This window comes from Chenopodium album, chromosome 7, assembly GCF_948465745.1.
Source record: "Chenopodium album chromosome 7, dcCheAlbu1.1, whole genome shotgun sequence".
Taxonomy (NCBI): domain Eukaryota; kingdom Viridiplantae; phylum Streptophyta; class Magnoliopsida; order Caryophyllales; family Amaranthaceae; genus Chenopodium; species Chenopodium album.
The window spans coordinates 75,320,630-75,339,133 of NC_137840.1; the positions used below are offsets into that span (position 1 = coordinate 75,320,630).

An 18,504-nucleotide genomic window follows, 5' to 3' on the forward strand; every position below is an offset into this window, starting at 1 on the left:
AGATGCCGTATGACTTTTATTTAATGATATTATTCTTCCCGTTCAAAAAAAAAAAAAAAAAAAAAAGAGGTAAAACGTGGATAAGTTAAAAAAATTCCAATTCTTTTTTTTTTTTTTTTTAAGTAACCAACTAAACGTGGTTTTACTGGATCAATTTTTTTTAAAAAATCCAAATATTTTTTTTAAGTAACCAACTGAAACGTGTGTGAGTTGTGGTTTTATTATTATTTTTTTTTACAAAAAAATCTTTAGATAATTTAAGTTGTTTAACTGCTTTCTTTTTTTTAAAAAAATAATTGACTATTATAATTATCCATTTATTATTTTTACCATAAAAGATAAAAAAACAATATATTGTGATTTTTTTTTTGTAAAAAGACGTTAAAATAATATGCTGTGAAGAATTTTTTTTTTAGTGGATTGTTTTTTTTTTTTTTTTTTTTTTTTTTTTACAAAAGTTAATTAAAACACAAATTTATCTTTTTTAGTGGATTGTTTTTTTTTTTTTTATTTTTTTTTACAAAAGTTAATTAAAACACAAATTTATCACCCAAAACCCCCTTTATCTTTATATATTACTGTAGATATATATAATTGACTGCTGCCTATTATATCATTATACAAGATTACAACGCATAATCCAAGGCTATAAAATATCCTAAAAAAAATCTTTGTATCTAGAAGAATATTTTCATCAAAATATATAATTATTTTACATTGACTGCTGCCTATTATATATCATTATACAAGGCATAATCCAAGGCTATAAACTAGGGAAGGCTATATATATACGAATATTTACTTAACAAACTACAAAGATATTTAGCTCTAAAAAAAAAAAAAAAAATACATTCGTGTTTACTCTCTAGGTAGGTCTGAACTATTTACTCTCTAGGTCTTCCAAACACAATTATAGAAGAGAATATGGAGGAAATCCCATTAACAACAATTCATGAACTTGCTGATGAGTTATTGATTGAGATATTTGTTAGACTTGGGTGTTATAAAACAGTGATTAGATGCAAATTAGTATCAAGGCATTGGTTATCTCTACTCTCGAACCCTAAATATCTTATAGAATACCTAAACCATAAGAATAATCTTCCCTTACACAAGAAGGAACAACTACCATGGACGTTTTTGTCAACGATGAGGATGAGAGTGATGAATTCTGATAAAATCCCAACTCACAAGGTATTTAATTCTTCAAAATTCACCCTCACTTTTCTTCCTTTTAAATCGTTTATAATTGTGGCGACTTGCAAAGACCTAATTTTGTGTTTAGATATGAGTGACGAAAAAGATCATCATAACAATCAGTATTACTACATATGCAATCCATTAACAAAGCAATGGGTTGCTCTCCCCCCGATTCCAATTCCATCCGACGCCGGCTTTTGGGCTAGATTATTTTGCCAAGATCCTTACTTCAATGAGTGTCACGGAAACATCGATTGCAGAGTTAGAGTTGTGGTTATTCATCCTATACCCATGCCCAATGGCCCGGTAAATTATGACCCTTATAAAGTAGTCAATTCTATTGTTTATTGCTCGGAGAAATCTGTATGGAAAAATATCCATCTTCGGGTTCCATTGAGTATTCACGAGAGTCAATCTTTTACGGGTACTGTTTGTAAGGGAAAGGTGTGTATTCAGCACCATGTACATTGCGGGATGTTCAATCCATTCGATATAACCCCATATTCTTTAACTAGTCATGAAGCCATAGTTATTCGATCACCAATTCCCACTGATAATAAAACCGTCTTCGAATGTGGTGGGCGATTGATTTTTATCGACCCTTTCGGTCCTAGGGTCAATACACTGATCAATACACGCGGTATCGTCTTTATCAGGGTTACAGAGGCGGATTTCAATAAACTCTATATTGGTAATAATAATAATGAGGTACATATACCACTCAATTTGTATAAAAAACATAAGTGCATTGATGAAGACGAGGACAGATCACTTCTGTCAAATTCTAAATTGATTGGTATTCATCCAAATAACAAGCAATTGTTATATCTAGAAACTCGTAACGAAGAGGTGGTTTTGTTTGAAAGAAGATCATTACACTGGAAGACTTTGGGGAATTTGCATCGGGATCGTTTTCGTTCTAATTGCAGTCTTGAGCTCCAATACTGGCCTACACCACTTCCACTCTTATCACCAAATATAATGATCTAAGTTTTTCTTCATCTTATTTTACATGTTTGAATCATCAAATCTACCATACACCATTGGTGACTCTTACTTCGGTCTTTTTTTTTTTTTTTTTTTTTTTTATTGGTAGCTTTATTATGTTCAATTACTTTAATTTCATTTTGTGTTTGAGAATTATCAATAAATTTATTTTGCTTCTATTATTATACTTTTGTTTATTTCTTCCTGTAATCCTATGCCGGTACAACAATTTACCTTTAATTATGTTTTTTTTCATAAAATCTGAATTTTATAAGTTAGTTTTTCAAAAATCCTTTTAAAAAAAAAAAATTCTAATATATACTCGTAAAAGCTTGTGCATTTGGATCGTTTTCGTTCTTTTTACAGACTTGAGCTCCAATACTGGCTACACCAATTCCACATATTTTCTACGAGTACCAATTTACTCCAATGCTTTTTGCTATTCAAATATTACAGTAAATTCATTGTACTAACTTTGTTTAAAATTATTTGCAGCAATTTAACATGAAATGTGAGTAAAAAATGTCTAATTCTTGCAAATATGTGGGTGTTTTTTCAACTTTTAACTATTCTGTACAACATTTTATTCAAAATGTATGTACTCTTACACTTTTTTTTTCTTTTTTTTCTTTTTAGAACTAACTTTTACAATATATAAATACTCTACATATTGATCAATAATAATGGTGATGTATTATCTATTTTTCCACTAAATTTGTTGTGATATCAAGAACGAGTTAGATATTAGGATCTTTCTTCTAAATGGGGGCAAATGGAGAGATTGCGAAAAGTCAAATGAGGGCGAAATTTAGAGATAGCAAGAGTAAAATGTTTTTGATTCTTTTTGTTATTTTTTGGAGGCTTATCCCGCACCTTCACTAAATTTCCTCGGAATGAATGTAAATTTTTTGAAAAGGGACTACCACAAACCTTATTATGTGGCATAACTTGATTGGATATACTTCGTTATGTAATCTTTGACTTTTCAAGTCATGTTTTAATAAAAATTCATTTTTGTAATTAATTCATTATTTTTACTTTCTTAATTAATTTAAGAAAATCAAAATTAGATTAAAAATCAAATACCGCCACCGGTCCACAGTCGTCGTTCCCTTTGCCCCCCTTTTCTCGTTCCGACAGAATCGCCGATTGGACTCGCAACCTCGCCCAAAATTCGGCATTAAATGGCGCTTCCATCACCACCTTAACAACCCATCTCGCCATCTCCCTAAATGGCGCTTCCACCACCACCATAACAACCCATCTCGCCATCTCCTTTAAAAAGCATGCTCACCGCGATCAGCTTTACCATAACAACCATCTTATTGGTGATGGACAACATCAACGCCGCGTTCAAATCACCAGTTGAAATTTAGAACAATGAATAACAAATTTTTATTTTAATTATGATTTTGTAAAGTTAATTAAGAAATTAAAAAAATTTAGAAATTATAATCTGAAAATAAAATAAAAGAATTTAAGAAATTACAAAATCAATTTTAATTAAAATACACTTTGAAAAGTAAGGATTACATGGCAAATTAAATTACGGGCCTGTTCTCATACGATTATTTTCGGTTCAGTTCAGTTCAGCTCCTAATTTCCTTCTCTTATAAAATATTCATTTTAGTTCAGTTCAGTTCACCTCGGTTCAGTCAATGAAACTTGTGGTAGTCGCTTTTCAAAAGACTACTGTAAAATCATTTGTAAAATTTATGCTAAAGGAACGTCATTATTAAAAAGGAATGAAAAAGTATACTCCCTCCATGTTTTAGTAAGTGTTACACTTACCAATTTCGGCTGTGTTTTAATAAGTTTTACACTTTTTTTTTTTGGCAAAAAACTACATTAAAATATTATATCTCTTTTCTATGTCCCCACCCAAACCCACTACTACTTTTTTTATTATTATTATATCTTTCCTTTCACATTCATTACTTTTCAATAAACTATTAACCGCAAGTAATTTTAATCATTTTTATTGGTGTTTAGAGAACCACAAGGGGCGGGGGTGAAAATCGATCTCAAGATCTCCTAGAACAGAGAAGGAGCTCTAACCACTTGAGTCATTATAGCTGATTTCTACAGGCGCCTGTACGGTGCAACATACAGTCGTTTTGTAGGAAAGAACATGATATATAAAAGTAATGATCATATTGGTATAGTGAAAAGGACACACTATTAAAATGTAATGAACATATATCTAGAGTGAAAATAACATACTATCAAAATGTAATGAACATATACCTAGAGTGAAAAGAACATATTTGCACAAAAAAAACGAAAAGAACGTATATTTATGTTCTTTGATTGTCAGTATAATGTACTTTTATTTGCGACATAATATTCATTGCTTATTGTGAAATGTTTATTGAATTTTGTTTTCAAATTATGGTGGTTATATATCGATAATGTTTATTACATAATATTATCATGTTCTTTATTAATATTACAGATGTTCTTTTGATATGAAAAAACATATATATAATTGAATGTTATTTACAAAACAACTCTATGTTCTTTATGAATTATTGTATGTTCTTTACAAAATAGTTACATGTTCTTTTTGCGTTTTTTTGGCTGTACCAAACAAGGTACAACCGTCTGTACCTTGAGTCATCCCTCACTGTATAGTCTATTTTAATCATGTGTTATTTCTTTTATTTGTATCTCTCTAGAGTTGTCAAAATCTAACGTGACAACTCAATCCAAAATCAACTAATTAAAACTCGATTCAAATTTTAACTTATATGAATGCAATAATTTAGCGTGATTCAAATTTAAAATAGACTCACACAACTTGACCTCACCAATCCGATTCACACCTTGAATCGACACCTCTTCTCATAGTTAGCAATTTTTAAGAGAACGGAGTTACTTTACTTGGTAATTCTGAGTTGATTGATAATTTTGCGCTCCAGTTTAGATCCACTGTGTGAGCTAGTTTTGATCTCCACCAACAATGGCGGTCTCCCATCTTCATCAGAGACCGACACACAAACGCCCTTCTTCCTTTCTTAATCGCACAAATCTCACCCTCGTTTTCTCTCTCCTCATAATCCTGGGTTTCTTCTACCCTTATCTGGGAATCTCCCAACCCTTTTTCTCAAACCCCAACTTCGCTTTTCAGTCTAAATGGCGAAATTACTCCCTCCAAGAAGCTGTTTCATTTGTTGGGCGAAATGGGACTGTCATTGTTTGTATAGTTAGTGAACCTTACTTGGATTTTTTGAACAATTGGTTGATTAGTGTTACCAGACATAAACATCAAGACAAAGTTTTGGTGATTGCTGAAGATTATAACACTTTGTATCGGGTTAATCAAAGGTGGCCTGGTCATGCTGTGCTAATTCCTCCAGTTCTTGAATCTAATTCTGCCCATAAATTTGGTTCCTTGGTATGAAATTTGTTGCCATATTTATTTCAATATAATTTATCATATTGCTGATTGATTATTATTGCTATTGGGGATTTGGGGTTTTTGTTTTTTAGGGTTTTGATCTGAGTTTGGTGTTTGAGCTTTTCAATGTGAACTTGTTCTTTACAAGGGTTAGTGTGTTAGTAAATAATTTGTGAAATTGTGATGTTACTAGTTCATATATTTAGTTTTTGGAGTTGTTCATGCGCAAAGATCATATCCCAATGTCTTAGTCTGTAATTTTGATTTTTGATCATTATGGGGAGTGGGTTTTGGGTCTGTTTTAGATAATTGAGCTTGTTTATGTGAACTATTCTACTGCTTTATTAAATGGATTGCTACATCAGGAAATGAATTGTGATGTTAACATACTTACATCTGATATAAGCATGGCTGCATGGAGAGTTCTCATATAAGAAATATCAACTATCTTTTCTAGTTGAAATTGTCAATTAATGCTTCAATAATGAATGAGAATTTTGAAACTAGCTAAGCTATAAGTGGCCCTCATCTCTCAGAAGATATGAAAGGGGAATTTTGTTAATTATCAAGGGAGGAGGGGGGGCGGGGTGGTTATCCGGTTATGCGTGAAGTTTTTATGTCATTGTGTATAAGATGATCATAGGCGAATCGTTTTGTAATTTAAGCTATGGAAGGATGTCTGGTTTGCCATTTAAAGCTTCTGTATAATAGGATGTCTGGTTATGTATGCTCATATGAGGTGAAACAAAGATTGTCATTACTCGGTTTTCTCTTAATATATAGTTGGCGTTATGGCCATGCTTGAATTTAGAGAGATCAGGGGTAACATAAGGGAATGGTGGATGGGTGACAAGAAAATACAAGTTAATCACCAGGATAAAACTGCAGTGTTTATCCTGGGCTAACCAGGTAATTTCGCTAGGTAACAGTAGGTGCCCTTGATGGTAATCTTAGAACTTGGTGTATGAATATATTACTTAACCAGTTGGTTTGTATAATTGATACACAAATCTTAGCAGTCTGATCCATCCATTTGTTAACATTTCTGAAAAAAATTGTAACTTAATCTTTTTAACCTCTATATCTTTGTTTCCAGCTCAACTGTTGCTAATCCATTTATATTTCTGCCTGAATTATGTTGTAAAACCAAAAAGAATATGGATCCAATATCCCCATGAAACTAGACTTATGTATCAGATTCACCTTGCAAATTTTTAGCCAAAGAGGCAATGTAAATACATTCATCAGTTGGTTGCTTGAGAAGTGCAATTATTATTTATTAAGGCTCAAACTCTAACATTGCATGGAATAGGATTCCTAGGGTATTCCTAGTTGCTAGAATAGTAGGCGTGGGTTCTGATTCCAAGTGCAATGTTAAGAAGCTTATCTCCAAATTCATTTTGCAATCCATGATGGATTTTGTAGGGTCAAATGAGTGCACTTTAGCATGATCTGAAAGGAAAATTATTTGTAACCTTTGATCAACACTGCTAGTATGTAATATACGTACCTTAGGAAACTCAGGAGGTTACTTGGGAGCAGGGTCGAGCTTTTCTTTATACTTTGTGTCCATTAATGACCTGCCTAACTGTCATCTGATCGTTTGTGCAGGGGTTCTTCAATTTTACGGCTAGGAGGCCTCGCCATCTTCTGAATATATTGGAGCTTGGATATAATGTCATGTACAATGACGTTGATATGGTTTGGTTGAAAGACCCATTTCCTTATTTGGAGGGAAATCACGATGTCTACTTTATGGATGATGTGGCTGCGGTATGTAGGCTGATATTCCTTGCTATTTTACTCTTATAGTCATATGTATACAGAATGCTTCTGCCTGAGTCTGGTCTGTGTGCTAAAAACTGAGAATATTTTACACATCAAATTATCTATGCGAGTACAGTGCAGCATTCAGCAATGATGTCACTTGTTTCTGCTTTGATGTAAATAACATTGCATAAACGCCCTCTTTAGGTGTTTAGGTTTGCATAATCCTGTTTAATGGTCATGACGGGTCTAATGAGCATGTTCTTATATCAACTACTCAGTAAAATCAGAGACCTGTGTATAAGTTCAAAAGTAAAAAACGCATCCTTTGCTAATAGTTATGGATGATAATTTTTTCTTTCATAATTTTTATTCTTGCCTCTGCTTCTTATATCTAGGTGAAGCCTTTGAACCATTCTCATGCCTTACCACCTCCAGGGAAAAAGGGACGACCTTATGTTTGTAGCTGCATGATATTTCTGCGGTCCACGAGTGGTGCCAAGTTGGCTATGAGAAAGTGGCTTGAGGAGCTTCAAGAACAGCCATGGACCAGAGCAAAGAAAGCTAATGACCAGCCTGCATTTAACTGGGCTTTGATGAAAATAGAAAAAAAGGTCGGTCTTTTTACCTCCCTTAGTCACCTCCCCTTTTCCTTTTTACTTATGCTTCCATTCTCCTCCCTTACGCTTTACAGTTGTCACTCCAATGGATTGAGAATAGAGGAAACTTGCTATTCGTTGCCAAAGTGTAGATTTGTTTAGCAAATGATATGTGATAACTCAGTGAAGTTTAGGGTAGTTACATATGTGACTATTGCATCCCAACCAAAGGGGGTGGGGTTAAAAAAGGAAATACGGAGTATGACCTGCACTGTACTGACTTTTTTTTTTTTTTTTTTTTTTTTGCTGCTTTTGCTTTTGATTTCTGATATTCATTTTGATAAGCTTTTGGGAGAGCCATAGTTGGTCAATTCTCTGAACAAGGAATGAAGGAAATACTTGTATACACCACAAATATGTAAAGAAATTCCATATCAGAATTTTTTTGTTTGTATAAAGCTGACTTGGAGTAACTATTAGCCTAACCTAAGGATACTCATTGGGTTGTATTCTGTACTGGACAACAGGTGGATATGTATCTGCTCTCCCAGTCTGCATTCCCAACTGGAGGTTTGTACTTCAAGAACAAGACATGGGTACGTGAAACTGAAGGTTCACATGTTATCATTCATAACAATTACATCCTAGGATTTGAGAAGAAAATAAAGCGTTTCCGTGACTATGGCCTCTGGCTAGTTGATGATTATGCTTCAGAATCTCCACTTGGCAAGCTATAGAAGTATCAAAGGGTATGGTTATGATTTCGAGTACTACACCTAGCGCTGAACTGCATTTGTAATCTGATTTGGCTGAGCTGCAGCATGTTTCAGCCACTAGCTATGGCATATGCTCAATTTAGAGCTGCTGTAGAATTCCTTCTTTGGCTGTAGTCTCAAGCGAGCTCATTTCAACGAGAGTTTGGCATTCATAAGCTGGATCGCTGGCTGTAAGCTTTCAGAAACACAAGAATGCGCAATGATATCTTCCAATGTCTTGTCTTCAATTTTGATTATTTATAATTATGGGGGTTTTGGGTTTTGGTGTGTTCTAGAGATTTGAGCTTGTATATGTGAACTAATCTCGATTGAGAATCTTGAGTTAATATGTTGTATGGAGCTCTTCATGCCTCACAGGCATCTCACTGAAAAGAGAGATTTCATGACATTTTACTAAGGTCTATCTTCTTCGTTTTGCATATAGAAGGCTGAATAATTACGCCAAAGAACACTGTGAAACACAGAAGGATATATGTGCTGAACATTCTCTTAGCTCTTTATTGTAAATATAACTAAAGAGTAATTTTTTGACAGAAATCAAAGGCTCAAATTTATTAAGTAATCAAGTAATATAACTAAAGTGTGTAATGATTCCTTAGTAATGCTACGATATTACATTTGTTGTTATAGAGGACGTAGGACTACAAAATCAAGATCATGAATAATCTGCTGATAGGTAGTGGGAATGAAACAAGCGGTGATATTCTCTCCTAGATTAGTCACAAAGTCATAGCGGTTCAAGAGCTCAGTAATTTTGGCCAAGGATATAGTAAACGGATGTGGAACTAAACCGGTTTGATTGACTTGCACTGTTACGAGTTCTGCAAATTCTGCTAAACTTGCAAGCCCAAGACATTCGTCAAGCCTTATAGAAGTAATGTACCTTAATGCTATATTTGGATCCTCCAGTCCTACTTGTTCATACACATCAATCTCATCATCAAGATGTTCCTCATCCACTTCACCCACCTCCATCACTTGATTTGCTTTACCCTCCACTTCACCCTCCTCTTGACCCCATTGCAATTCCATTGGATCACCCCCCTCCTCCCCACCAAAATCAAAACCAACACCAACATTCTCAAGACCAGCATCAAGATAATCATCACCCCCATCATACCCTCCATTTACTCCACTATTAGCTTCTAATATGGCACCAGAAGCTCCATCTACATGTTGGTCAAAATGCCTTCCATCTAGTGTCTTCATTGTGTCTGAAAATTGCCAAAATTTTAAGCCAGTTACAAACTTTCCATCAATCTAAGAGGTTATTAACAGCTCTATATGGATTCAACACCACACACGGTTATAATGCTACATTGTATTGTAAGAGAAGCAGATGTTCAAGAAATTTAATGCTCACCAAAAGCTGATGAATACAGTTGCTTCCAGCTAAAAGAGACGTCTCCTGGATCAGGAACTGCTAGATCGCGTAAGCTGGAATATTTCCACTTGTATAACCATTTGCAGGTAGTGGCAAGCATCACCAGAGACCTTCCATCTAGGTACTTGGCTATCGCAATCGAGACATCATCCTCAAACCTTTGAGCACAAAATCAGAATTCAGTGAGAAATTTCAATTTGTAACCATTATTCAAAACTACAGAAAATTCAAATAAAATAGTCCTTGTCTATTCACACAGAATCATGCTAATCAAAAGTTAAAAATCAATTGTTGAACCGTTCAATTCCACAAACATAATCAAGATTTAAGAAAAGATAATTACACACAAAATGATTCCAACCACTGCATTTTCTTTGTTAGAGCTAAATCATGAAGTTAAGTTAGCTGAATTATGAGAAAATCCTCACTAATCAATTCAGCATTCATACTAGCTAAACAGATATATGAATAAGCTTGAAATACATACTGTAATATTCTTGCTTGCTTCCCAATATAGCGACCTGTCTTCCCATCATAGTACTCTGGCCAGCCATCATTGGTAAGGTGTTTCTCCACCAGCTCTATGGCATTTCCGGCCATCTGAGGCCTCGCAGTCTTGATGCATGCAGATACCAGTAACCACAGCAGAACTGCAATATGAGTATGATTAATAATAACGCATAAGCTTAGATATAATGTTTTGTAAAGGCATGAGAAATGCACCCTAGAGAAAAAGAAGAAGAAAAAAAAAAAAAAGGCTGTACCATGATCACAACTTCATACATCATCACTACACACAGACATATTGTCAACATGTCAAAGAGATTATCAATCATAAATGCGAAGTTAAATTCTTGTCATGTAACTTGAAGATAAATTCAATTCTAAGGCTTATATAGTGTTAAACACAGCCACAAACACACTAAGTAGAAATATCTTGGAGAACTAAGTTTTAAGTCAGTAAATTTTTGTATCAGGAAACTCACCTGGCCAAGATCCACCATTATGGTAACTCCACCGAGTATTCTTGGAATCAAACCCTGTGATAATTTTCCTATCATAAACTTCTAGCGCTGGATAAAAGATTTTTAAAGGCATCTCTCCAACTAACTCATCCCAACAGGCTTCAATTAAGTCCAATATAGCTGATGCTTGCTTTGGTGTCGCAAGACTGCTTAAGATAGCAATGCAGTTACCAAGTAAGAACCACCTGAAATCCATGCGAGCTGGGCTGACACTGCCAATGAAATAACCACCTCGTAAGGGCATGAACTCGAATAGCCAATCAGGAATTGACTCCGGGGATAAATTGAACTTGTTTGAAGCAGTGTGAGAGTATTCTTCTGTTTTATAGTGGTATATGTTATTTAACTGGGTATAATCAAACCAGTAATATGTCCGAATATGGTACCTTAGTGCCTTGATCTTGGAGTTGATCTTGTCCAGCAATTCTTTGTTGTCAGGCACTTCTTTCAACATGTTTTTGGCACATCTCAGTGCAAAAAAGAAAAGAGACTGAATCTCAATTGGATACTCATATATTCCCTGCCCAATTGATGATTATGGATGAAGTTAGTAAGAAAATGGAAGCAGGCATGCATGTTACAAATAATTTTAACCACAGTAATCTGTTCACTTATTGGCTTTAAGACATTATCAGATGAGTTTCTATGTTTTAGGTACAAGAAGTTATTTAATCCAAAATAGAAGAAGCGTAGGATTTTGTAGTTTCAGTATGCTAGTTACTTTTAAACTGGTTGAACATAAACCAAGTGAATCACTCTTCAATACCAGAAAAGGAAAGGGTAAACAAGAAACTAACCATCCTTCTGTCAATCATACAGCATGCATCTGCACAGAGTAGCAAGGGGAAAGTGTCAAAACCATCAGAGAGGAACAGGTCAAGGATCAATTTCATGCCTTTCTGCACATCAGGCTGATCTGCCAGTGAGCGGTCACTTGTGCTTTTGACATATGACCTCAGCAAGATAATCCACTAGAACCCAGAATCCATAGGTGCAACTCTTCCAATTGCAGTACCACCATAATCCGCTTCCAGAATTTCCTTCACACGCTCATTTTTCTCGTCTATCTCAACCTTGAAGCTTGCTGGCATTACACCTTCTCCAAGAGTGAAGTTATCAATCCTCTTTTCACGACCTTGAAGATGGAGAGTTTTAAGCAAGAAGTTCTTCACAATTTCTGCGTCTGGGAGATCTTTCATTAGACAAGCTAGAGCACTAGGAACGAAGTCCCTCACAAAAACCTACACATTGGAAAAAGTGAATCAGTACGTGCAAATCCACATGGTTCACCTCAAGAATAACAAAGACAAATGCAGTACATTAATAAAATGACATTTGAGAGTTAGTTCTTTAGTTGCGATGTAAACAATTTTAGAGAGCCACAAACATTTATGGATTTACCTAATTAGCTGATCTTTGTGGTTATCAGCTATGGTCTATGGACTTACTTAACTACCCACATCTGAAACCCCTATTATAAATTTGTCAAGTGCAGACAAATATCTTATTAATAAGTTCATCTTAGACAATTGCAGCTCTTATGATTATTCAAAACTTGATAATCTAATAGAGCTACTTGACAAATTACTCAGAACCACTGACTGAGCTAAGTATGTACATGAATGACAAAGGCAAGGCATTGATACATGGAAGATACATGCTCGAATACTAATGGTTCAAAATCGATATGCCTAGTTTTGCATCCTATTGCAGAATTAAAGGTTATTGAGAAGACCTGTATATATTATCAAATCAGGGGAGGATCAAAATATCTACAAGTTACCTGCCTATTATATTTGCTAAGCTGAGCTATGATAAAATTAAGTCCGGATTCCCTACTTCCCCAACCATTATCTAATTCAACATTCAATAATTGGAAATGTTAGGATCAAATCTTGTCTAATCTCAGTGACATTATTGGGCAGGGAATATATGGGTTTATGTATAATGTATAAACCAAGTGATAACTCCTCTGATACATAAACTCCTCTGATTACTGGTTATACATAAACCAAGTGAAACATTATTCAATACCAGAAGAAAAGGAAAGGGTAGACAAGAAACTAACCATCCTTCTGTCAATCATACAGCATGCATCTGCAGAGTAGCGATGGGAAAGTGTCAAAAGCATCAGAGAGGCACAGGTTAGTGAAAGAAACATTGCTCCATGATCCAGATAATCTACCTAATAGATTTTCAACATGCAATGTTTAGTGCATGTCATACTGATGGGAAATTTAGAGGATACCTATATGTTTATCCTGCTGGCGAAACAAGCAAGAGTGACTCCCATCTGCAAGAAAATTGCAGGTGAGACAAGGCTTTTAACACCACACACAGCTGTAATGCTACATTCTACTGTGAGGCAGGTAGATGTCCAACAGATTTGTCACTCACCAAAAGCTGATACATATAGTTTTTTCCAGCTAAAAGAGACGTCTCCTGGATCAGGAACTACTAGATCACGTAAACTGGCATATTTCCACACGCATTCTGCTAATAGAGTATTGTAGAACCATTTGCAGGTAGTGGCAAGCATCACCAGAGACCTTCCATCTAGGTACTTGGCTATCTCAATCCATACATCATACTCAAACCTTGGAGCACAAAATCAAAATTCAGTTACAAATTTCAATTTGTAACCATTATTCAAAACTACAGAAACTCCAAATCCTGGTCTATTCACACAAAATCATGCTAATCAAAAGTTAAAATCAATTGTTGAACCGTTCAATTCCACAAACATAATCAAGATTCAATAAAAGATAATTACGCACAAAATTATTCCAACCACTGCATTATCTTTGTTAGAGTTAGCTGAATTATGAGAAAATCGTCACTAATCGATTCACAAGTTACTTTTGAAATCAGTGGAATAACTTCTGAAATCATAAGCGAGAATTAAAATATGCATGACTTATCGCAATAACATCACACAAACAATATTTATGTACATTGTAAAATCAAGCTTAAATTAGTTTTAGTCATTTTGCATATAATGTAAAGCGACATGTATCTGATGTAAATTCGAAGTGTTTTCGACCTGATAAGCGCATTTAAAGCTTAATTTATATAGTTTGATCTCCAAATTTATACTGGAATTTTAAATTTGACTCAATCAATCTTCACATATTCACACACAATAAGCTCGAAATTCATACTGTGATATTCTATGAAGTTCGATCAAATTCTCAGATAAGAGTAAGATTTATCAATTCACTAAAATTCTGGAACAAAACTTGAACTACAAGACAGTGAATTCAAATTCACCATTCAATTTGTGAGAATCAGGACATTGACGATCGATTCGATCAACAATCGCTCGTTAATTCAGCTCGCTATTTATTCAAAATTCATCGCTAAACTCAATTGAATTTTGCTAATTCCAGCTCAAATTTCAAATAATCAAATTCAATTAGAGGTTAAATTTGCAGATAAGAAGCTAGTAAATTATACCGAAAACGAAATGATTGCTGATCTTCAAATTTGCGTGTTCGTCAATTCATCAAAATCATAACAATTATTGACAATTACAGCTCAAAATCACCAAAAATTATACAATAAACGCAATTATAAGAGTTCTACTCATTTTTACATTGCAAAATCATACAAAAATCAACGCAATTGTGAAGAGAGATACCTTGAGAAGAAGGAAGCGTGAAGAGAGAAAACGGAAGAGAGGCGAGGAGTTTTCTTCAAGTGAGTTCCCATTTTCTTCAGAATTGCAGAGTAATTTTGAGTGTTTGATGAGAGAGAAAAATTTGAAATGAAATGAGTAATTAATTTGTAATAAGTTGGAGAAGGAACTATGTATTTATACGGAAAGACGCGGGAGTGAGAGAAGTCTCTTATTTTTTGTATTTGTTTTAACGGAAGTGGTACCTTAGCTCATTGCCAATTTGCCATTGTTGTTATACGGAAGTCTCTATTCAGTTTTGTTATCGGGTATGATTTTTGGGTATCATTTTAAAATTAACGATTATCCGTTCCGATTCGATAAACAATTTTTTTTTCCTACTTAAATCTATTATTCCAATATTTAAACCCTTACTTTACTTCATAATTACTACGAATTATATAATATCAATTATTAGTAATAGTAAAAAAAAATAATAATAATTTGATCAAGATCTTGTAGTATTGTTGTTAATTATTGTTAAAAATAATAACTAATTTATTAAGTTTAATTATCACTATTGGATACCTTATTGGGTACCCGATAACCAATTCGAAAATTCGAGTACCCGAAGTCCGGGTACCCAAACTTATCGGTTCGGTTTATGGAATATGGATATCACTTTTAGTGATATTGGTTATCAGGTACCCGATCCGTTAGTACTAACGGTGCAGGTACTCGTCCCATGTCCACCCCTACATGCCTAGATATTTCGAACCACCACGGGATGTTCAAATTTTCTGGGCGTTGCACTCCAAACGCCCATAAACTTTGATCGTCTAGCGGTGGTTTGAAATTTCTAGGCGTTTTTGCCTTGGTGGTTCGTAATTACTAGGAGCAGCAATTCTGCAATTGCTGGTAAAAGCAATTTGCAGAATGTCATTGATAATTTTCCCAAAATCTGAAGGCTCAAAAATTCCCTTCTTCAGAGCATGAAACACCTTCTCTTAATCAATCAATCATCAATCAATATATATATATATATATATATAGCTATACTAAAGGCGAAATCAGAAATGACACTTGTCATAACTTGGTTAAAAATTTTCCCTCCAAAAAGTGTTTTTTATTTTATTTTTTTTTCCCAAAGCTTCTTAGAGAAGTATTTAATTTAATACTTACTTTACAATAATATATTTCTTTTCTATTTGGCAAGTATAATCATTTTTACACATTCAACAAAGATTTATTTATTTATTTATTTTATGACGGGAACAATACAATAATGTAATCTTATCTATAACTTTGTAATGCAATCCATAGTTATTTTCATTAGTCGTGCATGCATTTCTTCCTCCGTTTTCTTTAATGATTTTAAAAAATCGTAATCACAGAACTTTCATCCTATTTTGCAATTTGCTATTATTTTTTACAGTAAAATAATTGTATTAAACTAATGATAAATATTAAAATTACCGTGCATGGCACGGGATCTAACCTAGTACTTTAAACAAACAATTACATCTTAATACGAGCCCACGAGCCCACATCATCCAAAATTTCGCACATCCCTCATTTTTTAGTTGTTCTTAGGGCCTGTTCTCATTGACTGAACTCAGCTAAACTGAACTGAACTTGGGGCCTGTTCTCATACGTTGAAATTCAGTTCAGTTCAGTTCAGTTCAGCTCAGCTCCTAATTTCCTTCTCTTATAAAATATTCAGTTCAGTTCAGTTCAGTTCAGCTCCTAATTTCCTTCTCTTATAAAATATTCAGTTCAGTTCAGCTCAGCTCAGTTCAGTTCAGTTGAGTTCAGTCAATGAGAACAAGCCCTTATTAGAGCTAAACTGAACTTATTAGAGCTAAATTAAGCTGAACTGAATTGAATATTTTATAAGAGAAGGAAATTAAAAGCTGAACAGAACTGAACTTATTAGAGCTCAACTGAACTGAAAATAAAAGTATGAGAACAAGCCATTAGTTTTGTTGCTATTGTTGTTGTTGGTGTTATTGTTTTTATTATTTTTGTAATTATTGTTGGTGGTGTTGTTATTTTTAGTTGTTATTGTTACTTCTTATAATTATAGGTGTTCTTATTGTGTTAGTTATTTTGCTATTATCATTATTATCAAATTTTTGTAGACGGGTAAGAATGTAATTTTAGATTATAAATGCGGGTGTTACCTAGAGATTTGAGGGCGACGTTTAACGTTCCACAAATAAAGGTTTTTTTTAAAGAAAGAGTTCTTTAATAATTAATTAAAATAATAGAAATGGACCAATTAAATTATAACATGTGGCATAAGCAACCCAAATAATCCGTTAAATTACCCCCATAAACTAACTAGTCATGACTTATTTTGAGAAAATACCCTATAAAAGTAAATTTATTTTGAGTTAATCTAAAAGTTTGCTTATTTTGGAAGATCGAGCAAAAGTTTTCTTATTCTTGACAAAATTTCCTAAACTTATTGTACATTAATTGTAAAGTTTCCTAAAATGATCAAAATTTACCTTAAAATAAATAAAAGTTACCACAACTTATACATGACACAAAATCAAATCATACTGATTGAAAATTAATACAGTAATACCCTTCTAAAGCTTATCTCAATGATTATTTATATTAAGACCATATTTTAAGGTACCCTCAGAAGACTAAAAGTTATCTTAAATTCGGCAAAAATTACTCGAACATTGTTCGTACATTAAAATTAGGGAGCAATTTAAGGTACACTTAGTGTACAAAAGGAATTTTGTACACAAGTTTCCTATTGGTTGATTGAGAATATTCTTTTTTTGTGGGTCATCTTCATTTTCATTTGAATTTCAAACTTGTTTTTTAAATTTCAATTTTTGAATTTCAAATTTATTTATCCTTTCACCTACCCAAATTAATGTAGTATATAATCCAAAAAAAAAAAATCAGATTTTTTGACCTCATTTTTTTTCTCTCTCCTAATTTTTTTTTTCTCTCTCCTAATGTTTCCCCTCTAATGTATCTGTGTAAATAACGAATGAAGAACAATGAATAAAATGTAAATAAAATATTTGATTTAACTTAACATTTCAATTTTTAGGATTCTTATGGGATGCATATGTCGTTTTTTCTAATTTCTCTCTCCTAATGTTTCCCCTCTAATGTATCTGTGTAAATAACAAATGAAGAACAATATACAAATCTGATTTTCTGAATTTCAGCGTGAAACAGATTGATGGCGGTGTGATAAAGTGTTGGTTAAAATGCGAACACCGTGGGTGAATGTGTTGCCGGTGAACAACCTATCGGCGTCGGTGAATTTTTTGTAATGTTCATGTGTATTCCGGCCCGTCGTGGTGTGGCTTACAATTATTAAAATGAATTGTAGTTATTATATATTTGAAGAATAAACTAATTTGAATGAAAGTATGGTGAAGGTGTGAAAAACAAACACATATTAAGAATTATTAGCTGCAAAATTGGTTAAAGATTATGTTTTATAATTCACCCAAAACAAACGATCCGGAATTTGAATCGACTCCAAAAAAACGATTTGTTGGGACGCTCATACAAACATTGTAATATATAGTTTTTTCCCACATAATGAACGTGCTGATACCCCTTAGTCCAATGGTTAACTTTGAAAGTTGCATGTGCATACATCAAACCACTGTTCGAACACTGTGACGACATAAAATTTTTTTTTTCTGGTTTTTAATTATTTTTAACTTTACAGAATCATATCTAATTTTAAAATATCATAATAACATA

General features: G+C 33.6%; 2 protein-coding genes across 4 annotated transcripts; one reads left to right on the forward strand and one right to left on the reverse strand.

Moving 5' to 3' along the window:
* The first annotated feature begins 5,018 nt into the window (after positions 1-5,018).
* On the forward strand, positions 5,019-9,115 carry LOC145639619 (UDP-D-xylose:L-fucose alpha-1,3-D-xylosyltransferase MGP4-like). 2 transcript variants are annotated; one of them, XM_081690905.1, is made up of 5 exons: positions 5,019-5,584; positions 7,199-7,360; positions 7,753-7,968; positions 8,481-8,702; positions 8,774-9,115. In XM_081690905.1, exons 1-4 carry the CDS (start codon positions 5,150-5,152, stop codon positions 8,688-8,690), a joined length of 1,023 nt encoding a protein of 340 aa, XP_081547031.1. In that variant the 5' UTR covers positions 5,019-5,149; the 3' UTR covers positions 8,691-8,702; positions 8,774-9,115. The 2 variants fall into 2 exon arrangements, with proteins under 2 accessions (XP_081547031.1, XP_081547030.1); XM_081690904.1 differs by having other exon boundaries at positions 8,481-9,115.
* Positions 9,116-9,210: 95 nt separating this feature from the next.
* On the reverse strand, positions 9,211-13,477 carry LOC145639617 (putative alkaline/neutral invertase F). 2 transcript variants are annotated; one of them, XM_081690901.1, is made up of 7 exons: positions 13,387-13,477; positions 13,207-13,235; positions 11,936-12,379; positions 11,100-11,658; positions 10,601-10,763; positions 10,093-10,271; positions 9,211-9,943 (listed from the first exon to the last, which is right to left on the reverse strand). In XM_081690901.1, the coding sequence occupies exons 3-7, from the start codon at positions 12,029-12,031 to the stop codon at positions 9,354-9,356; spliced, it is 1,587 nt and encodes a 528-aa protein (XP_081547027.1). In that variant the 5' UTR covers positions 12,032-12,379; positions 13,207-13,235; positions 13,387-13,477; the 3' UTR covers positions 9,211-9,353. The 2 variants fall into 2 exon arrangements, with proteins under 2 accessions (XP_081547027.1, XP_081547029.1); XM_081690903.1 differs by lacking the exons at positions 11,936-12,379; positions 13,207-13,235; positions 13,387-13,477 and having other exon boundaries at positions 11,100-11,350; positions 11,525-11,911.
* Between the last annotated feature and the right edge of the window lie 5,027 nt (positions 13,478-18,504).